The 20,423-nt window shown below is 43.7% G+C and overlaps 2 protein-coding genes across 6 annotated transcripts in view; one reads left to right on the forward strand and one right to left on the reverse strand.

The window, feature by feature from the left end:
• Positions 1–20,423, reverse strand: part of ZDHHC3 (zinc finger DHHC-type palmitoyltransferase 3) — a 321,718-nt gene that overhangs the window by 81,191 nt on the left and 220,104 nt on the right. For 2 of the 5 annotated variants that reach the window (XM_068236324.1, XM_068236328.1), the window contains exons 1-2: positions 16,299–16,725; positions 2,084–2,414 (exon numbers count right to left, since the gene is read on the reverse strand). In XM_068236324.1, coding sequence (XP_068092425.1) covers positions 2,084–2,386 — 303 coding nt within the window. In that variant the 5' untranslated portion in view covers positions 2,387–2,414; positions 16,299–16,725. Of the gene's footprint in view, positions 1–2,083; positions 2,415–8,797; positions 8,871–16,294; positions 16,726–20,423 lie in introns of those variants that run through there. The other 3 variants (XM_068236326.1, XM_068236327.1, XM_068236325.1) reach the window with 3 other exon arrangements.
• The window catches only part of EXOSC7 (exosome component 7), a 61,706-nt gene continuing 57,767 nt past the window's right edge, over positions 16,485–20,423 (forward strand). The window contains exons 1-2 of the mRNA XM_068236329.1: positions 16,485–16,648; positions 19,909–20,010. Coding sequence (XP_068092430.1) covers positions 16,592–16,648; positions 19,909–20,010 — 159 coding nt within the window. The 5' untranslated portion in view covers positions 16,485–16,591. The remainder of the gene's footprint in view (positions 16,649–19,908; positions 20,011–20,423) is intronic.

Below are 20,423 nucleotides of genomic sequence, written 5' to 3' on the forward strand. Positions count from 1 at the left end.
AGCAGTGAGGTAAATTACCGACTTCTCAGTAAATTGCAATTCATAAAATTTAGAAGAGGCAGTAATGGCATGGAACATACCACCTGCTTTTAAGTGGTGATAAGAGAGCGATAAGAACAAAGTCTATGCGGGACTGTGTGATGTTAATGGAGACTAACAAGCAGAAGCAGTGAGATCAGAACAAACAAGGCTTCCCCTGCATACCTTAGGCTGTGTTTAACCTCTTGGATCACGGCTTTTAACCCATTCAGGTTCCGTGGTTTTCACGAGAGAAATGTTCACCTCCCATTCATTAGCCTATAACTTTATCACTACTTATCACAATGAACTGATCTATATCTTGTTTTTTTTTTCCGCCACTAATTAGGCTTTCTTTGGGGGGTACATTTTGCTAAGAGCCACTTTACTGTAAACGCATTTTAACAGGAAGAATAAGAAAAAAATGGAAAAATTCATTATTTCTCAGTTTTCAGCCATTATAGTTTTAAAATAATACATGCCTCCATAATTAAAACTCACGTATTGTATATGCCCATATGTCCCGGTTATTACACCATTAAAATTATGTCCCTATCACAATGTATGGCGACAATATTTTATTTGGAAATAAAGGTGCATTTTTTCCATTTTGCATCCATCACTATTAACAAGTTTAAAATAAAAAAAAATATAGAATTATTTCATCTTTACATTGATATTTAAAAAGTTTAGACCCTTAGGTAAATATTTACATGTTTTTTTTTTATTATTGTAATGGTTTTTTTTTATTTATAGTAAACATTTTATTTGGGTAGTTTTGGGAGGGTGGGGGGTAAACAATAGATTTATAATGTAAATGTGTGTTGATTTTAATTCATTTTTATTTTCAGGTGTAGTATTACTTTTTGGCCACAAGATGGCGGCCATGAGTTTGTTTACATGACGTCACTCTAAGCGTAACACACGCTTAGAGTGGCGCATCAGAAAGTGAATGGCCAGAAAAGGCGCAGCTTCCGAGAGAAGCTGTCGCTTTTTCAGCGGGGGAGAGGAATCAGTGATCGGACTTCATAGTCCGATACATTGATTCCCTGACTACCGAATCCGCGGCCGGGAGTGCGCGTGCACGCGCGCGATCGGCCGCGGGGGCGCGCGGTAGCGCACATGGTTTCTGGACGTAGTTTCTACGTCCAGAAACCAAAACACGTTAAGCTGGAGGTGAACATCACAAAGCCTGGCATGTGTAAAGTTTCTTGAAGTTCTTCTAAGTGGTGGCAATTAAATAGATTGTTAGGACAGACTAATAGACAGAGTTAGAGCAGATTCAGTGCAGGCAGAGGCAGTATAACGAAACATACACATCGAAAGGGAAGTTGGGATGCCTCTTTTATTGTAACGCGGTCTCTGAACAGAGAACAGTAATGTAACAATAGGCAGCTACTCTTCTGATGTTACCGCCAGTTTACTTCGGTAAACTCGCCCCCGCCCCCCCCCCCCCCCCCCCCCTACTTCTATTGCAGCTGTGAGAATGTTTATGACTTAGCACACAAAAGTCTAAAATACTGAATGCGTATTTTCCTGACCAGATTTTTTTTTTTTACCACACAGCTTTTTAGGAGTGGTAGCCATTGTCTGTCAGCTGTATTATTGGGGATGTCTGACAAATATAGTACTTCAAACTCAACTTGGAATAAACTAAAATAAAAATATAACATTGACATTTCTCCCACAGCGTTAATTACTATTCCCCCTCTACTGCAGCGCCTGGACCTTGCAAGGACAATTTATCAAAACAACTAATAGCCCTATGAGCACAAGTGCAGAAATGTCAATTGAAATGCCTACTTGGATTTTGAAGAGTTCCATGTGCCTCAGTACCAAATACTGCATACATAAACAAAGTGCCTACATTTCTCATACAGGTATAAATCATAATTCAGTTTTCATTCATTCAATCTGTTGCATAAATGGATACAATTCAATGGTTCACTATAGATCTGCTGTCAGGGATCCATGTCTAGACAGGACACTGTACACCTGTAATAATATTACATTCCATTGTGCAGAATAAATGAGAACACAGCAGTTGTGTTACATCCATACTTACTGGATCAGTGATCATAGCTCGCATATGAGAAGCTAGTGCCAGGAATGCCAATGCATTAAAGATAATTCCATTTATTGTGCTGTAAATGATGTCCTTGGATGGTAGTAGCATAACAAAAAAGACAACAAACTCGGCATAGAAAACCAGAAACCAGGTAACCACACCGCATGCAATGCCGCAGCCATCCTTGATGAACCACACTTTATCCATGGAGTTATCCACAGGTGGCGGGATGCACTTCTCTGGGTGGAGGTACTCTGCTGTCCTCTCAATGTCACGGAAGCGGTGGCTTGGTGGTGACATGATAAGTTTTACATTCCATATTTTTTACCTACAGGAAACACAGACAATTAGTTCAATAAATGTGACAAATACCTTATTAGATGCATATGTATAAAATTATGTAAGGATTGTAAATATAACTATACTGGCACATTTGATAATAAATTTCCTGTGCCCATATTTCTGTTGGTTGTGGGTATGCAGCTTATGAACATACAAAGGCACAAAACTATGAATATACATTTAAACAGGAGAATAATGCCAAGTTAAACTCTCACTTTTATTGGCTAAGCAAAGTAGAAATTCAGACAATTTGTTTTCTTCTGATCCCCAACTTTTTGAGATAAGAAAAAGGGACTCCTTTAAAGGCCCATGCACACGTCGGATTTTAGCGAACGACCCGTCGTTTGACCGTTCCGTCAGTCGGACGTTTTCGCGTCAAATCCGACGTGTGTACAGACTATCGTTCGGGTGATAAGACTGGTTACCAACGATCCGCCGGGCGGATCGCTGGTAACCAGTCTTATCACCCGAATGATAGTCTGTACACACGTCGGATTTGACGCGAAAACGTCCGAACGACGGAACGGTCAAACGACGGGTCGTTCGCTAAAATCCGACGTGTGTATGGGCCTTAAGACACGCCCTAGCCAAACCTCTAATCACACAGGCGCCATATTTATAGCTATACATACTACAAAGAGTTAATAAGCAAACCACACTGGTCTTTTTTTTTCCTTCCTTCTTTTTTCCCCTGAGGTCAGAAGCTCTGACTCACTATGTACTACTTGTGTTATCTGTGTCCCAGGGCAGTGGGCTAGCATCATTGCTCAGAAAAGGAAAAAAAGCTGAAAACAAGAGAAGTATGGTAATCATCAAAGAAACAGGTCAAAATGGCCAGATAGGAGATAATCTCTTTGGGGAGATAAGGATGCTAATCAGGCAATCCAAAAGTTAAAATCACTATTACTTTTCTTGTTGATAAATTGTCATTCCCCAGTTTACACGACTCTTATTTGGTACACAGAAAATCTGGTACACAAAAACACAAAAGAGAAGTTGCAGGGCATGCTGGGTTGTCTTTTTTTGCTTAACTAATTCCCCTCAGACTTAACTAATGCAGCCTGATTGGCTGAAGCCTCTTTCCCTCCTGTTTTCCTCTCCCACACCTCTGTTCCTCTCTGATTGGCCAAAATTTCTCAGGCTGAAACAATGCACTTTCTATAGTGAAGGGCGGGCACATCAGGCAAAGGAGACTAAGGGCGGATATTACATCACGACTGGCTTCAAAATAGCCACAGTAAATATGGAAACTGTCTAGAATAGGATTCTCTACTTTTCCTTTATAAAATTCACAGGAATCATAACCTAGACAGTGCATATGTTACATAACACATAAATAATTGCTCTACTTACATAACATATGTTACGTAAGTAGAACAAGTATTTATCTTCTTATATATTTGGGTTTTTTTCCTGAGATATTATGGCTAACAGCTCCTCTTTAAATTGCTTCGGACCAAGAGTTGACTTTTTTTTTTTTATGTAGAAATTTTAGCCATTTGAGCATACATTTGAGTATGAAGAGTAACGAATATTGAGGAATTCTAAAAAGCATAAATATTGTTGTGATTATCTCTTCTATGTTGGCGAACGAGGAGGTGGAGGGCGGCGGCGAGGGAGCAATAAGTCTGCAGAGGGCTGGAGGAAGCCTCAGGTATGTATATTTTTTTCTTAACCTCCTTGCCGGTTATCCCGAACTCAGTTCGGGGTAACCTGCGCAGGAGGATTTCTCAGGCCCCGCTGGGCCGATTTGCATACGTTTTTTTTTGTTACAAGCAGCTAGCACTTTGCTAGCTGCTTGTAACATCCGATCGTCACCGCCCACCTCCGATCCGCCGCTATCCGCAACGTCGCGCCGCGCCCCCCCTCCAGACCCCTTGCGCAGCCTGGCCAATCAGGGCCAGGCAGCGCTGAGGGGTAGCCCGGGATTCCCTATGACGTCCCGACGTCGGTGACGTCATCCCGCCCCGTCGCCATGGCGACCGGGGAAGCCCAGCAGGAAATCCCGTTCTGAACGGGATTTCCTGCTTACTCCAATCGCCGGAAGCGATCGGAGTGGCTGCGGAGCTGCCGCTGCTCAGCCGCTATCATGTAGCGAGCCCTGGGCTCGCTACATGATTTTAAAAATGTTTTTAAAAAAAAGTGTTGCGCTGCCTCCTTGCTGGGGGAATTAGACCGGCAAGGAGGTTAAAGAAAGCCCGAGGTGGGATTTAATTATGTTACTGGGGCACAGAGGCTGGTTGTGCACACTAAGACCAGCCTCCGTTGCCCCATGGTGTGCCTCCATGTCCCCCCTACGCGCCGCTATACCCCCCGCAGTGCTGGCGATCATGCTTTCTTTAAAGCTGAATTATCGCAAATACCTTCTGTTTTAACAAGGCAAAATTACATTTAATAACTAGTTACAAGCTATAAAACTCTTCAATGGCAGTGAAATACTTCTGACTGCAAAGAATAGATGAAAAGGTCAAAAGTTCAAGATAGAAGATCCTCAGAAAACTGCAAAAAAAGTTAGGTCTTCTGGCTACCTAGCAGTAATCTACAATGTGCACTGGCTACCTGGCTGGATACGTCCAGCCCTAGACTAACCAACCAGTTTCTGCTTTCTGAGATAACCGCTGCCACCGTTTTCAGTAGCTATTCAGCTTATTTGACTGTCCCCATAGCCCAGCAGGCAGCAAGATTCCTCACACAAGAGGCCACTTTCAGGTTTACTGGACCCTAATTCCATAGTAGTGCACATACAAAAAGTGTGATTGGGTATTGTTTACAATGTACACAAAGCTCCCTTTTGGTGCTATGATGTAATGTAGTGTAGCGTGTGTGTGGTTGTGTTATTCAAAAATTCATAAAACTAAATCAGTGGAATGTTAGTGTACTCTTTCTTAGAATGTATTTGCCCATCCTATGCAGAATCATTGCACATGGTTTATAAATGGCATATGAAATGGCTGTTTGCTGAATGTGTCACATGTGAGTGTATCACACTGTCATCCCATACGGCTTACAAAACCAGATTCCATCTACGACCAGTATCACTACCTGCTACAGAGAATCACATGCTGGAATGCACATGAGCAACCCTACAATTAACTGATGCAATTCCCAATTCCTCTAAAAATACTGGTCCTCCTAAAACAAGTACAGTATAATCTTGTTATAATAAACTTTGATATAGTAAACATTTGTATATAGTAAACTACCTCTCCAAGACGGCCAATCTCCATTATAAGTCTACGGGAGCAACGCCTGGTATAGTAAACTCTGATATAATAAAATTTCTGTTATAGTAAACATGTTTTTTGGCCCCTTCGTGGCGCTCCTCTGGATATAGTAAACAGTGGGTGGTGCATGCATCATATGTCAGTGTGGAACCCATGGTCTGCTGCTCTCTTCAGGCTGGTTGCAGGTGGGTTGGTGCCTGATAACATTTGTAAGACAAGACAAATGGCACCGGCGCTGGATATACAGTACAGTACAAATAAGCAGCCTGGGGAAAATGAGGAATAATGTGAATGTAAACAAAAGAGGATGCAGCGTTACCACTTCCATTTTGCAATAACTGATAAAAGAATCACTACAGTCCTCCCACAGGAATGTACGCACTCCAGGGTATCTCTTCCCTTATTAGGGATGATGCTCCAGGTAGTTTGTGGAGCGCAGTACAGGCTACTTTCACTTGTAGTGCAGATCAGTGCGGGCTTACTTGCTGCAAAACTAAAGAGAGTGGAGAGGTGAGCGCCAAGTCCTGCCCATAGAGGTATCGGAGCCATTCACATTAAAAATGCAAGTGGCTTATGATTGGCTACATTTTGAAGAGAGGCTTCATGATTAGCTCAAGTGTGAGCAGAAAGTTTTAAAGGACACATGCTGCAAGTCCCACCCAGAGGTATCGGAACCACTCATAGGAAGGGAATGGCTGCCTCAATTCAGTTACGTCTGCAATTTTAAAAAGCCCTGGATACTGTACCAGCAGTTTGTCCAGCCTGGCTATGCAGCCCTAAGGTATATTTAACCGTGTAGTCCACCACATGTGCAAGTGCTTGTACTGTACCTCCAGTGGGAGGACAGAGTTGGTCTTTTGCAGCAGATAATGTACCAGGGCATGCTGGACAATTTCTGATATAGTAAACTTCCGATATCGTAAACCACTTTTCCTGGTTCCTTGGGGTTCACTATAATGAGATTATACTGCATTTCAGTTTTATGTGTAGAATGTCATGCTGTGTTCTTATAAAGGACTGCATTTTAGGTATCTTTTAACAGTTAGTCAGTACAAACATGTATGGTATGTATATATAGTCTGCAGTCCTTGAAGTTACACTTAGCTAACACTTTTTTAATCTTAAAGATAATATAATGTACTGACTATGACAATTTCATGTACCATCTAAGCCCACCCACTGGGGTATGCTTAACATGTGTTGAGTACCTAAAATTTACATAACAGAATGTTTTTTAATAGATAGTGCAGTCATAATTGAAGCCATAGAAAAGCATAAAGCTCATGTCCACCGAATATCCCTTTCCAGCTTTTTATGAGCTCACTGTCTCCTGCGTTCTTCCAGTAGTGCATAAGATATAAATGAAATGTTAAAAAATAGTCCAAATACCTTAGAAAATGGAGCATGACTGGTGCTACGTAGCCATGTGCACCACGTGACATTAGATTAGACGTCAGCAGGCACTGGATGGAATGCTGGTTCGATAGCTGCTCCCACTCTAGCTTTGCAATGCTCAAGTCAGCGCCAAGTTGTGGGATTGTCACTTAAGCACTGTCTGGCCAGTCCTTCATCCACTGCAGGCTGACAAGTGTGAACAGCTCCTATACATAAAATAGGCACATCAGTTCATTTCGGCGCCGTCATAGCAGTGGATCAGTTCATTTCAGCGCCGTTATAGTAGCAATGCTATGATGCGTGCCCCGCGTAGCGGCAATTCGGGGCTCTGGCGGCTGCCAGACCACGAATTACATCTCCCTCCGAGTTGCAACAACTCGGAGGGGGAATAGTATTTAACGCCGTCCCGTAGTTTAGCAGCAGTGGGGAAAGCCATCATTCGGCTCTCCCTGCCCCGAACTGAGCGGCGCCGACATAATATGCACCCTAAAATAGGAGCCGTTCACTGACAGTTTAGCAATGTGCTGAGAATGGACAAAAAAAATGTCCATTCTCAGCTCAAGTGGGAAAAAAACTAAGGCAGCAAAAGAAAAAAAAAAAGAAACGCAGCATAGTTATTTGTGTGCTTGGAACTGTACATACATGTCTATCTCATGTCACATGTCAACTCAAGTACCCTTTAAAGCCTCGCACGGACGTTGGATGAAAGTGAAACGTCCGAATGACAGATATCACCATATCAGACAACAATCCATATGCAAAATGAAGCTAAACGACATTAAACAACGATAAGGGACCTATATCGCATACTCTGGCAGATCCAACTGGTGGATCAATGCTGGGATATACTAGGCAGCTATCATGCAGTCAGACAGTATGTAAAATGTTGTTCAAACAAGATTGTTCCAGAGCATGCGCGCATATCGTGTGAAACGTAACTTTCACTTGCATGCACAGTTTTTGAATGACATAATCATTTGAAATATCAGTTTGTGCGAACAATGTCGTTTAAACTACAAGTCGTTTCTTTTTGCCGGGTAATGTAATTTGAGTGACGTCACTCGTTTGTGTGCAACGACTTGAATCTAGTCAGTGTAGAGGTCCTCTACTAAGTCCATCACCATAACAGTGAATATAGATGGCAGTTGCCATGTTCTTCTAACTACACTTTTTCGTTTCCGTTAATATGGACCGTAAAAAAACCTGAGAGGTTATATTCATAGTAACCATTTGTCGTTATCCACAATGCAATGTTCACTTATAACTGAATTATTGCAAATTTCCTTCTGTTTTAAGAAGGCAAATTCCACCAAGCATTGCTTATTAGTAGGAGGGCTTTTCGGTCTCTTTTATCCCCTATACATTCCTAGTGGTTTGGGTCCCCAGAGCTGCTTGGTTACTTTGATGTGTGTGGCAGCCTATTTTCCTCCGCTGAATGTTAAGTCACAGGGTAGAAAGTTCACAACAAGATACACTCAAGCTGACAGAATCATTAGAAAGATGGAAATACAGTATAATACTGTACTATAATATTTACCGCATCATAACTGCTACTGTATGGCTAGAGCCATTCCATCAAATAAACTGCATTTCATTTTCATAAGTCACTACCATAAACAACTGAAAAGAGGAATCCCAACAAAAACATCTCAAAGTTTTCTGACTACTACAGGCAGCTAAGTACTAAAGTTTACAAATCAAACATTTCAACACACAGAACACAAATACAGATTCTCGATCACAGACTTACATTGTAACTGGAATAGAAAACACAAAGGCTGAAGAGCAAACCTACAGCAGATCTGTAAAAGCCAGGTGCCGACACGGAAGCAGCCTGCAATTCCTTACAGTGTCACTTCCTTAACAACACCTGTCCTGACTCTGCCCTGCCCTCCACTCAGCTGAAGTCACTGGGACTTTACTACCGGTAGGAGTAAAAATGACTCAACTTTTCATTTGTGTGATACAAATATAAACAAAACATGAAGCCCTGTAAAGGTGTCCATTAAATCACACAACACATTTGACAGATGAGGAGCTAGATTAAATAAGAAAAAACAAACAAACAAACAAAAACAGTAAATCAAATAAAAAACTATTTAACATTAATATCCTCTTGACAATGTCCCATGGTATTGATGAATAAATATTCATTAAGAAAGGCCATTCCTATATCTACTGAGCGTGGTGGGAGCGATACACCACTGATGATAGCATCATTTGTACCACATGGAGGAGTACACAGCTAGCAATGGCAGCATTTCAACTTATATTAGCATCTTGCTGAAACCTGTGGCAATATGGAATGTACAATGTTGAATGACCAGGGAAACTATATTAATGAAATACTAATTCCATTATCTACTACAAACTTCATAGTAAATGGCCAGCATGTTGATGATGTTGCCAAAGCAGATCTTTGTACTTCATATTGTGTACCAGCAGGACCAGAGACTGCTGGTTCAACAAAACAGCGCTTACCGACGAGTTGCCACACATACCCGCTGCTACCACCGATCTCACCGCTCTGCATCCACCGCAGGCCTCTCTTTGTTGTCACTATGACGGTAGAGCTCTGTGAGCAGGCCAGAAGATGCTTTCATTGGCTCCTGACCTTGTCCATCAATGTGAGCCAATGTGATTGGCTCACAGTGATCATGTGGTCAGAAGCCAATGACCACTGTTCCTGACCTGCCCAAAGAGCTCTGCCATCATATAGACAGCTGGGCGAGTGACCTGCGTTCGGTGCAGAGTGGCGGTAGAGCACGGCGGGGAAGGTGAAATCTACGTCCTGTCAGAGCCCTGCAGCCACCTGCAGGATGTAGATTTCAACGAGGTCCGGAAGTGTTAATGTGAGTGCTTACGCACATCTATTGTCACCCAAAGGAGTAGGACCCCAGTGCCTTGAGCAACAGTTTGGGGCCGAGTGCTGCAGACACCACGCTCTAAAATAGCAGGATGATGTGTCTATTGCTATGGAGGGGGAAGCAGGGACCATGCGCAGCGAATGACAGAGCAGCTTCCAGCAGGAGAGGTGAGGAAAAGAAAAATGCACTCGGGTGTTGCCGCATCTTTAAATGAACTTGGGGTATACCTGAACTCATGCTCCATTGTCAGCCGAGGTGGCCAAGAAGCCCAGCTTGTCTGAGATTAGTATTATGTGTGTATGCACCTTAACGGGAACCTAAATTGAGAAGGATATGGATTTTTCCTTTTACAATAATACCAGTTTCCCAAATCTCCTGCTGATCCTGTGTCTCTAATACTTTTAGCCACAGCCCCTCAACAAGCATGCAGATCAGGTGCTCTGACTGAAGTCAGACTGGGTTAGCTGCATGCTTGTTTCAGGTCTGTGATTCAGCCACTACTAGAGCCAAAGAGACAGTAGGACTGCCAGGCAACTGGTATTGTTTAAAAGGAAACATCCATATCCCTCTCAGTTAAAGGAATACTATCGATACTCAAGTGTTCTAAAATGACTGTGCAAATAATGTAGCTGTGTAAACATTTTCCTACTTTTCATGTTAAATATCAGAGGCAAAAGCTGTAATTTATTGAGGGTAGTATTTAGCTATATTGGGACAAATCAATTGCAGAAGGGGTGTCTGCTTCAATGCACAGCCAGAGTTCCATATCAGACTACAGAAAGCAAATATCAAACATATCAAGCTCTGAAAGCAAAAACAGTATGAAAAAGCTGTGAGAATTAGTTACATTTCCTCTGCTCTCTTCAGACAGGTCAGTCAGAAACACAGGACACAGGAGCTGCAGCTGTTGAGCTCTCTTCTCTGTCACACACAGAGCTACACATAGGTAACTGATCAAGTGTGAGGGGAATTTCCCCTCTCCTCATGGCTCGAGTCAGCCGTCAGTTTTGGTGTCAGTAAACTTTGAATGTATTTTGATAACAGTAACAAAGAAGTTGCTACTAAAATGTATACACCAGTACTTAAGCAGCACTTCCCAAACAATTCCTGTGTCAATTGAAAAAAACATGTGAATCGATAGTATTCCTTTAAGGTTCCCTTTAGGCTGCTTACACACCAAGACGTTACAGGCGCACGTAAGTGCGCCTGTAACGCTCCCCCAACGCACAGCAATGTAACACAAGTGGGCTGTTCACACAGCCCACGTTGCGTTACATGTAACGCTGCACGTTCTGTGCAAAGTGCAGCATGCTACGGCGTTGGAGCGGCTATAGCCGCGTTAGACTGTTTGCACATGCGCAGTGGGGGGCGGAGAGGAGGCGGGGAGAGCCAGCTACAGTAGCCGCGCACATGGCTACTTAATATTCACTGCACTGGCGGGCGCTGATTGGCCGGCGGGACCACGTGATGCAGAGTGTCTCGCTCCGCATCACGTGGTCCCGCTGGCCAATCAGCGCCACTCTGGGAGACATTATAGGACTCGAGCCGCCTAACGCGGCTCACTCTACCGTCGGCTCTTGCAGCACCATACGTTGTGTTAGGTGCACGTTATGCGACCTTAACGTGGCACCTAATGCAACGTCTTGGTGTGCAAGAAGCCTTAAAGTAAACTTGTAAGGTAAAAAAAAAAAAAAAAAAAAGTTAGTAGGGGGCAGTCTCTGGATGCCCCAAAAACTATCCCTGATGTCTATGACCCCTTCACTGCCGTCCGGGACCTTCTTATTATTTGCGGCGGAGCTCCCCTTTTTCTATGAGAATGGCAACGCTGCGCAGGCACAAGCTCCGGCCTGCGCAGAAGCATGGAGCCAATCATACACGGAGAACAATCTGTGCACAAGCATCTCTGTGCTATTATGCAGGCGATACTTAATGTTGAAGATTGTTTAGAGCAGTGTTCTCCCTAGAATGTCTTTCTACCCGGATGGCATGAAAAAGTAGTGGATGGGTTGCGATGGGTGGAATGCAGGGTTTGTTACCTCTGGGATATCTCCTCTGCATACATGCACACCCCACATGGTTTCCTAGTAAAGGCGTGCGTGACGTCAGACACGCGCCCTTACTAAGAAACCTCATGGGGCATGCGTGTATGGAGAGGGGAATGCACCAGGCCACGGCCTCCGCTTGTCCACTGCTGCCTCTGTCATATCTCCTCTGCATAAACACGCGCCCCACGTGCTTTTCTAGTAAGGGTGCGCATATGTGACATCACCCGCGCACCCTTACTAGGAAACCACATGGGGAGTGCGTGTATGGAGAGGGGAATGTGCCCGGAGCAGCAGAGGGACAAGCGCAGGTCGCGGACAGGTAATGTATACCATGCACGGGGCACCAGGGGGACATTCTTCATTAGGGGGGACAGCACCGGGGGTTTCGCCACAATCGATGATCGTCCGGAAATTGCTCGCCGTTCCCGCCGCACACCGATCGAGCAAATCGGCCCAACATCTTGCGGCATGCACAATCGAGAATACGACCAATCTAAATTGAAAATCAACGTATGATATAATAAATTGTATGTGTAGTACAGCTAAGAAATAAAAACATTAGTAGCAAAGGTATAAATCTTATATTGTTTCCAATACAGGAAGAGTTAAAGGACATCCTGCTTATCTTCTGCCTAAATACTTTTAGCCATTGACCCTGAACAAGCATGCAGTAGATAAGGAGTTTGACATTATTGTAAGATCCGGCAAGATTAGCTGCATGCTTGTTTCTGGTGTTATTCAAACACTCCTGCAGCCAAATAGATAAGCAGGGCTTGTTTAAAAGGAAATAAATATGGCAGCCTCCATATTCTTCAGATACTACAGTTGTCCTTTAAGCCCCGCAGGCCCAAAGTGAGCAGGCTACAAGTGGCTGCCAGCCCACCCACGGCTCATGGGTCTCCAACTGATTTATGACTCATGGGCCCGCCCCCTTTCCACTATAACCGATACAGAATACCGAAGGGCCAAAAAACAGGTTTACTATAAAAAGTTCTATTACATCAATGTTTATGTTAACAGGCGTTACTCCCATATATTTTTAATGGGGCTTGCCCGGGACCTGGACACTTAGTTTACTATACCCGAATGTTTACTATATCAGAGTTTACTATAATGAGAATAGACTGTAGTGTGTAACTATACAGTGTGTGGGTAAGTGTACAACTTATGTGTAGCATGTGGATAAGTGTACAGTGTATCAGTTTACTGCATATGGGTAAGTGTAGTGCACGTTTGTGGATAAGTATACATTGCATAAGGTATGCAGCATGCAGGAAAAGTGTACAGAGTATGTGTTTACAGGGCATGAGTAAGAGTACAGCATGTGTCTATACCAGCCTTTTTCAACCTGCAAATAACTTTTGGATCAAGGAACCCCTGCAAACTATTTTTTGATCTCGAGGAACCCCTGCATTTATTTTGCAGGAGGCATGGTCTTTGAAAGTATGTGTGGCTGTGTATTTCACTACCCCCATTACACTGCCACTCATTATAGTGTCTTCTGAGCCCCCAATTTAGTGCTTCTTGTTACAGTACCACCTATTATGGTGTGCTTTATTATACTTCCCCCACAATGGGGGAAATTGCCAAGAAACCCCAGCAGAGTACTCAAGGAACCCTGGGGTTCCAGGGAACCCTGGTTGAGAAAGCCTGGTCTATACAGTGCATAGGTAAGTGTAATCATCCGACTCCAACTCCTCAGTTTATGAAACCACCGACTCCAGGTACCCTAAAATGGCTCCGACTTAGACTCCTTAGTCGAATACTTACCAGGGCGGTGGTTTTGTTCAAAAGTCATCCGCCTCCTCAGTTTATGAAACCACCGACTCCAATTCCAGGTACCCAAAATTGCTCCGACTCCACAGCCCTGGTGTACACAGCATGGATACACAGCTCATAGGTAAGTGTACAGCATGTATGTATACAGTGCATGGGTAAGAGTACACTGCATGGGTTTACAGCATGCGGTTAAGAGCACAGTGCACAAGGGTAAGACTTGGTTCACATTACGGTGTTTAGTGCCATGGACAGTGATAGCACATATGCGGTCACCATTAACGTTCCATGGAACTCCCACAGAAATGATGTTCGGATATAGGTGTTGCATCAGACGTCATAACAGCATTATAATTATGGCATGTTCAACTTCTGTCTGGCACAGTCATTCCATTACTATAGCGTACAACATGGACACTGGACAGAGCGGACATGTTGTGCATAGGTCTGAACAGATCCTTTGCTTAACATCTACATGTCCGTTATGCTCCATTCCATGAATCAGAATATTTTTAGTTCAAGAGTGAACCAAGCCTAAGTGTACATGATGTGTAATGCGGTGTGTAATTCAATATTATTAAATTATACCTGGCCTGAGGCAAGGTTACCTAAGGTAAGAACAGAGGTATGTTAATTTCTGGATCCACATACCTCTGGGCAAAGACTGCTACTCTCATTTCTACCAATCTCCCTATTCTCTCCTTGAAGAATCTGAATTTCAGCTAAAGTCAAATTTTAGACAGGAAGAGGCAAGCCTGCTGCAATGTTCCCGCCTATTACATCCCCTCCTCTTCCTTGCCCCATTTGCTTCTCTTAGCCATAACACAAATTTTTCAAGGAATGATGCCAGGGACCAGAGGGACATTGTAATAGGTAAAATGAATATTTGGAAGAGTGCGGGATTACTCCTTTATCAGGAATACAGTATAAAGTTGTTCAGCTATACTGTAATATATTTAATTAATTCATACATTTTGTACATGGTCTTGCAGTGAGCAAGATGCAATTCAATGTGAATGTGAGAGGAGTGGGTTTGGTTAGAAGCATAGACTATATCAAACATGTGGTCATAAGTTTTGGACAGAGAAAAAGAGCAGACTGTTTCTTCAATTTCTGTGAAGGTAGATTAGCTGTAGTAAGACAATAGGGTTGTCAAAGTATGATAGCATTGCGACTGGCCCACTGTGTGCTGTACAGACTGTCAATTAATGTCACCCACTAGTTAGTATAAGTTGTCAGGATCCGCACCGTCTAAAACTCTTCATTTAATGATAAATTCCATTAAAAAGGCATAAAACAGAGTGTGCTTGTGATGCCATCTGATGGAAGAGCTATGTTCTGAAACGCTGTGCGTCATGGCGACCCGGCACACTGTTTTATGCCTTTTTTAATGGAATTTATCATTAAATGATTTTTAGACGGTGCGGATCCTGACAACTTATTCTGACTGTATTCCCTGCTTACTTCAGGGGAGATCTCAGCACGTCGTAGTTCATTGGTGCTATCACACTGGTGATGCATACCCACTAGCTGGTGACATCTGTTACTATGGAGCAGGGAGAAGGCACGACACACAATGCACAACGAAGCGGCTTCTGGCAGGTGGGGTGAGTAGGAGAACAGTGTGCTTGGGGGTCACTCAGGTATCTTGCCACACTTTACAGGCACAAAGTATGGCCCGCACCTGCGCAGTAGCATAGGGCCACTACCGCATGTTTTTTTTCTCCATAACTTTTAATAAACAATCCCCAACATGTTCTGTAAAATTGAATTGGCTTAATCCATGAAAATCTGTTACTCCACAGCCAAAAGACATTCTAGCCAGTGTCATAGTGAGGGCAGGTTACTGTTAGGCAAAGGAGGGGTGGAAGGTAGTTTGAGGCAAAAGATAAAAGTAGGTTAGTGTTAGGCAGGGGGATGGGGGTAGTTTTAGGCAGAGGATAAGGTAGGTAAGTGCTAGGCAGAGGAGGGGTGAAGGGTAGTTTTAGGCATTAGAGAGGGATAGGCAGAATTTAGGCAGGAGGGTTGGAAGGTTAATGTGAGGCAGCGGAAAGGTAGAGGATGCAAATTATGACAAAAGTACAATTATTTCACCACACCGGCAATATAAACATAATAAAGATAAATACATAAGCTAAAACGAATAATTCAGGAAAACATTAACTAGAAGTGTTCAGCTGCTCATGGGGAAACGCAGTGTCCTTCCTATTACAATGCAGAAAAGGGACATTTGACAGGCTGCAATGCAACACCGAGCTAGCTGTCTTCTCAGAATTACAATCACCAGGGGATACTGTTAAAATGTAATGTAACTGAAACCAGAATGGTGAAGCACCTTTGTCTTATCTGTGTTAGCTGAGTTGCCTGTTAAAGAGATACAACAAGGTCCAGTCACAATATTACATATACACTATTCGCTAATAATAATAAATAGCTCTCCTCTATGTACATGGAATGGAACACCTAATATAAGTGATGATGTAGGTAGCAATCTTGTGCTCCAGCAGTACCAGTCTGACATACACTCTGCTCTCACCATAGGGGATCTATATGACTCACTTACGGACAATGTTTCCGTCTCTTCCTCCTGGTGACAGCTCCCGGGGTCTCCCAGTAACACTAAGGGGGTGGGAGGGAAGGGATGGGGCAGAGGGCACCTCCGCCGCACCCACCACACAACACAACACAACACAATAGGGGCGGGGAGTGTGGACACACTGGCTGGGCAGCCCTGGTGACGTGTTTGTGAATCGTCTGTATGGGCTGAAGTCTGGTAATCGCACGTGGTCGCCTTTTGATGACGTTCCCCAAGAGCATTGGCGGAAGGAAGGCATCTCTGTTGCGGTGTTGTGCGGCATGGCCACGGTGACACTGAGCGAAGCGGAGAAGGTGTACATTCTCCATGGAGTACAGGTGCGGTCTCGCTGCTGCCCAGTGTGTTCCGCTGTTTTGTATGTTGCGGCTGCCTTCCTGAGGAAAACCTGTTAATTTTCTGTTACTATACGTTAGGCAAAGCCTGTCAGTTTAGTAGCTCTTTAGGCACAAAGAATGCTTGGTGTCTAAGTAGCCCTTTGCCTTAACCCGTACATGTCAAACTCCAGCCCGCGAGTCAAATTTGGCCCTCAAGTGGTTTCCCCACTTTGCATTATGTTTGGCCCGCTCTAGACCACCAGGGAAGCTATATTAGAGGTGAAGCCCTAGAACACCAGGGAAGCCATGTGGGGAGGTAGGGGGAAAGCACTAAACACTAGGAAACTGTAAAGGGGAGGGTGGGGGTCTCTAGACACCAGGGAACTGTATAGGGGAGGAAGGACTACTAGACACCAGAGAACTTTATAAGGGAGGAAGGTGGCTGGCCAGTAGACATTGAGGTTGGCCTGCGACTAGGTCCCAGTGTACAATTTCGGCCCACTGTTTATTTGAGTTTGACACCCCTGCCTTAACCCAAGCCAACCCAGGATGACTCCTAATCTTAATGTTTAACACCCCTCCCCCTCAAATAAAAACTGAAGTGAGAGGGATATGGAGGCTGCCATATATATTTCCTATTATACAATGCTCATTGCTTGGGTGTCCTGTTGATCCTCTGCCTCTAACACTGGGCACAAACCATGCACTTTCCCGTTCAATTGAAGGGAATTGGGCATTTAATTTCCGACATGTCAGATCTGTATCCAATCGAGAAAGGAATAGATTTTGCTTAGTTATCATCGGAAAATCTATTCCTTTATTGATCGGGACCAGTTTGGACATCTAGACATGGTACAACTTCCCGTCCATCGGGTGGGAAATTGCATTGTGTGTTGCCAGCATAATACTTTTAGCCATAGACCCTGACAAAGCATTCTGATGAGAGGTTTCTGACAACATTATCCTCATGCCTGTTTCAGATGTGTGGTTTTAGACTCTACTGCAGCCAAAGAGTCAAGCAGTATGCCAGGAAACTTGTATTGAGTACATTTGAAATCGGCGCCGGTAGACTTGGGCGCAGGATACAGCGGTATATGGCTGATCCTGCTTCTGCACAAGTCCGGGCCGATTTAATTACTATTCCCCCTCCAGGCCGCCATGGATAGTGGGGGAATAAAATAATTTGGCTTCCAGCGATTGCTGGAGGCCAAATTATTATGTTTTTAAGCAACCTCGGCTCCGTCTGCTGACGGCTCCGACGTTACTCACTGAGCGCTGCAATAGGAGTGATACCTATTGTAGTCTATGGAGGCGCCGGCTGCGCCCAAATCTAGCAGCGCTAAAAAGCACTGCTCCGCTTGTATTGTTTAAAATGAGATAAACATGGCAGCCTCTCACTGGTGTCATATGTGTCTTTTAAAGAGAACCAGAGACGAAGCACCCTCATGTATTTTATTACATTTATCAGTGGGAACATGACAGTAAACACCTACCCTGCTTTTAGTTTTATTCTTCTCAGTCTAATCTATCTGTTATCAACTGTGATAAGAATCCACCGACTATTCAGTCGAGGTTTGACCTGGAATCATTATAGCTGAGTCACTCTTCTGTGGAGTCTTTTCAAGCCCAAGCCTCCCCCCTCCTGGCTCAAATTTCATGCTTTACATACTGAGAGCTCTGATGACATAGGAGGGGCTGCTGCTGCAGGAAAAATCTCTGTCTAAGGGCTGGTTCAGACGGACGTCTGCGTGGCGTCGCGTCTGGGGGCGTTGTCGCGTTCCGATGCGTCGCGGTTTTTTTTTCCCCTAAGGGAACATTAGCCGTCGCGGTTGACCGTTACCTGGAAGCTACATGTCGCTTCCAGGGGCAGCTCGAACGCGAACGAAAATCGGGACCCGAACGCCGCGTTCGGGTAAAAGCGTGCAAAAGCTCGGTGTAAACGCTCCCATTCACTTGAATGGTAGTGTTTACCGCGACGTTCCGAACGCTTGCGGTAAACGCTCCGCAAGCGTCCGTCTGAACCAGCCCTTACAGACAAGTGTGGCTGTGTGATCTGTGTGCTCTGTCTGTGCAGCCTGTCATTATTATCTACTGTATGCAGTTTCATTACTATGAGAGACACTTCCTACAGGCAGCCACAAAGCATACCAGAATATGAAGTTGAAAGCACACAGATGAAAGCCTACAGCAGCCCTGCTTGTCTATAGTCTCATATAGCCTATACAGCACATCCAGAACACCTCATAACCTGGAAGCAGAAGAAATATGAGCCGGCGGCCATATTGGATATTTCCTGGAGCAATAATGGATAAAAAGCACTCAAAAAGGCACACCAGAGTGGCGAAATTATTTTTTATTCTTTACAAGCTATCAACTGATATGTTTATTTTGTGTGAATCGTTCATCTCTGGTTCCCTTTAAATAATTTGTGGTGAAACCCCTCCCAGAGTGTGATGTCATGACCAAGGTCCTGACAGTTATCTGTTTGAACCTCGTAGCGTTGTGTGAAATAACGACTTTTTCCAACTGCCAAGCAAGCAATATCTCCCTCAGTGTATAGAACTCTCCGTAACAAACATTCCATAGAGATCAACTGGCAGAAACGAAAGATGTCACCACCAGTGATACATTTCAGAAGGTAAATCAGGGAGAGGAAATATTTTACATTGGGCAAACACTAACTAAATCTTTATATTAATATTATAAGCAATATTTACAGTAGGGCTGCACGATTTTAGGTAAAAATTGAAATTGCGATTTTTCTCTCAAATTGCGATTTTGATTTTTTTAACGATTTTTTTTTTCAAATCGAGCTTTGGCACTAAATTCACTATGCCCCCAGTATAGTTTAGCCAGATACTGCGGGCGGACGATTGCTTTAAGAGAAACTCCGACTCTTGAACTTTATCCCAATCAGTAGCTGATACCCCATCACAAATGGATCATCAGGGGGCTCTATATGGCTGATATTGTGGTGAAACCCCTCCCACAAGAACAAGAAAAGAACATACTCTTGGCAGTTTCCTGTCTGTGAACCTTGCTGCATTGTGGGAAATAGCTGTTACCAACTGTCAAAAACCATGCAGCAGCTACTGTCAGCAGTGTTCACTGGTGTTCCTTTTTAAGAGCTGGGCAGCGGGGACGGTTCATGTGAGGGCAGCGGGGGGTGGTTCACGTGAAGACGATAAAGTTATCGTCACTATCTGCAGTTTTCAGAGTGCCCGCCCGCTTGTCTTATTTTGTAATTGTACATTTCTTTTCAGGATGACTTACGGACAGATGGCAGAGGGTGTGAGGACTACAGAGGGATTGAAGTTGAGACTGATGTTGTGTCAAACACTACTGGATCTGCCCGTGTAAAGATTGTAAGTGCCTGAATTAGAGAGATGCTGATTTTTTTTTTTATTTATTTATTTTTTTTTATTCAGCGTGAACTATAGGGAATGTACAAAACCTACCCAGTGTTCTTTGAGATTGCCTTCACCTCTCTCTTGGAGTTTTTTTCCATACTTTTCTCAGTATTTCATTACCAAGTGTCTGTCAACCTACAGTATGTCTTTGCTTTGAGTGCTTCAATCATTGGCTTATATTCTTGACTCAAAGTACCCAGAAAATTCATGGTGACCCAGAACCAATAGAGAAAGTATAAGGCGCTCAATGAGACCAAAAGCCCTCTTACTTATTAAGCTACACAAAATCGAAAGTATTTGCAGAAAATTAGCTTTTAGTGAGCAAGAACTCTGAACTGAATTTGCAAATAATTTCTTTATGCCTCTGA

The sequence above is a fragment of the Hyperolius riggenbachi genome, chromosome 5 (genome assembly GCF_040937935.1).
Source record: "Hyperolius riggenbachi isolate aHypRig1 chromosome 5, aHypRig1.pri, whole genome shotgun sequence".
Lineage (NCBI taxonomy): Eukaryota > Metazoa > Chordata > Amphibia > Anura > Hyperoliidae > Hyperolius > Hyperolius riggenbachi.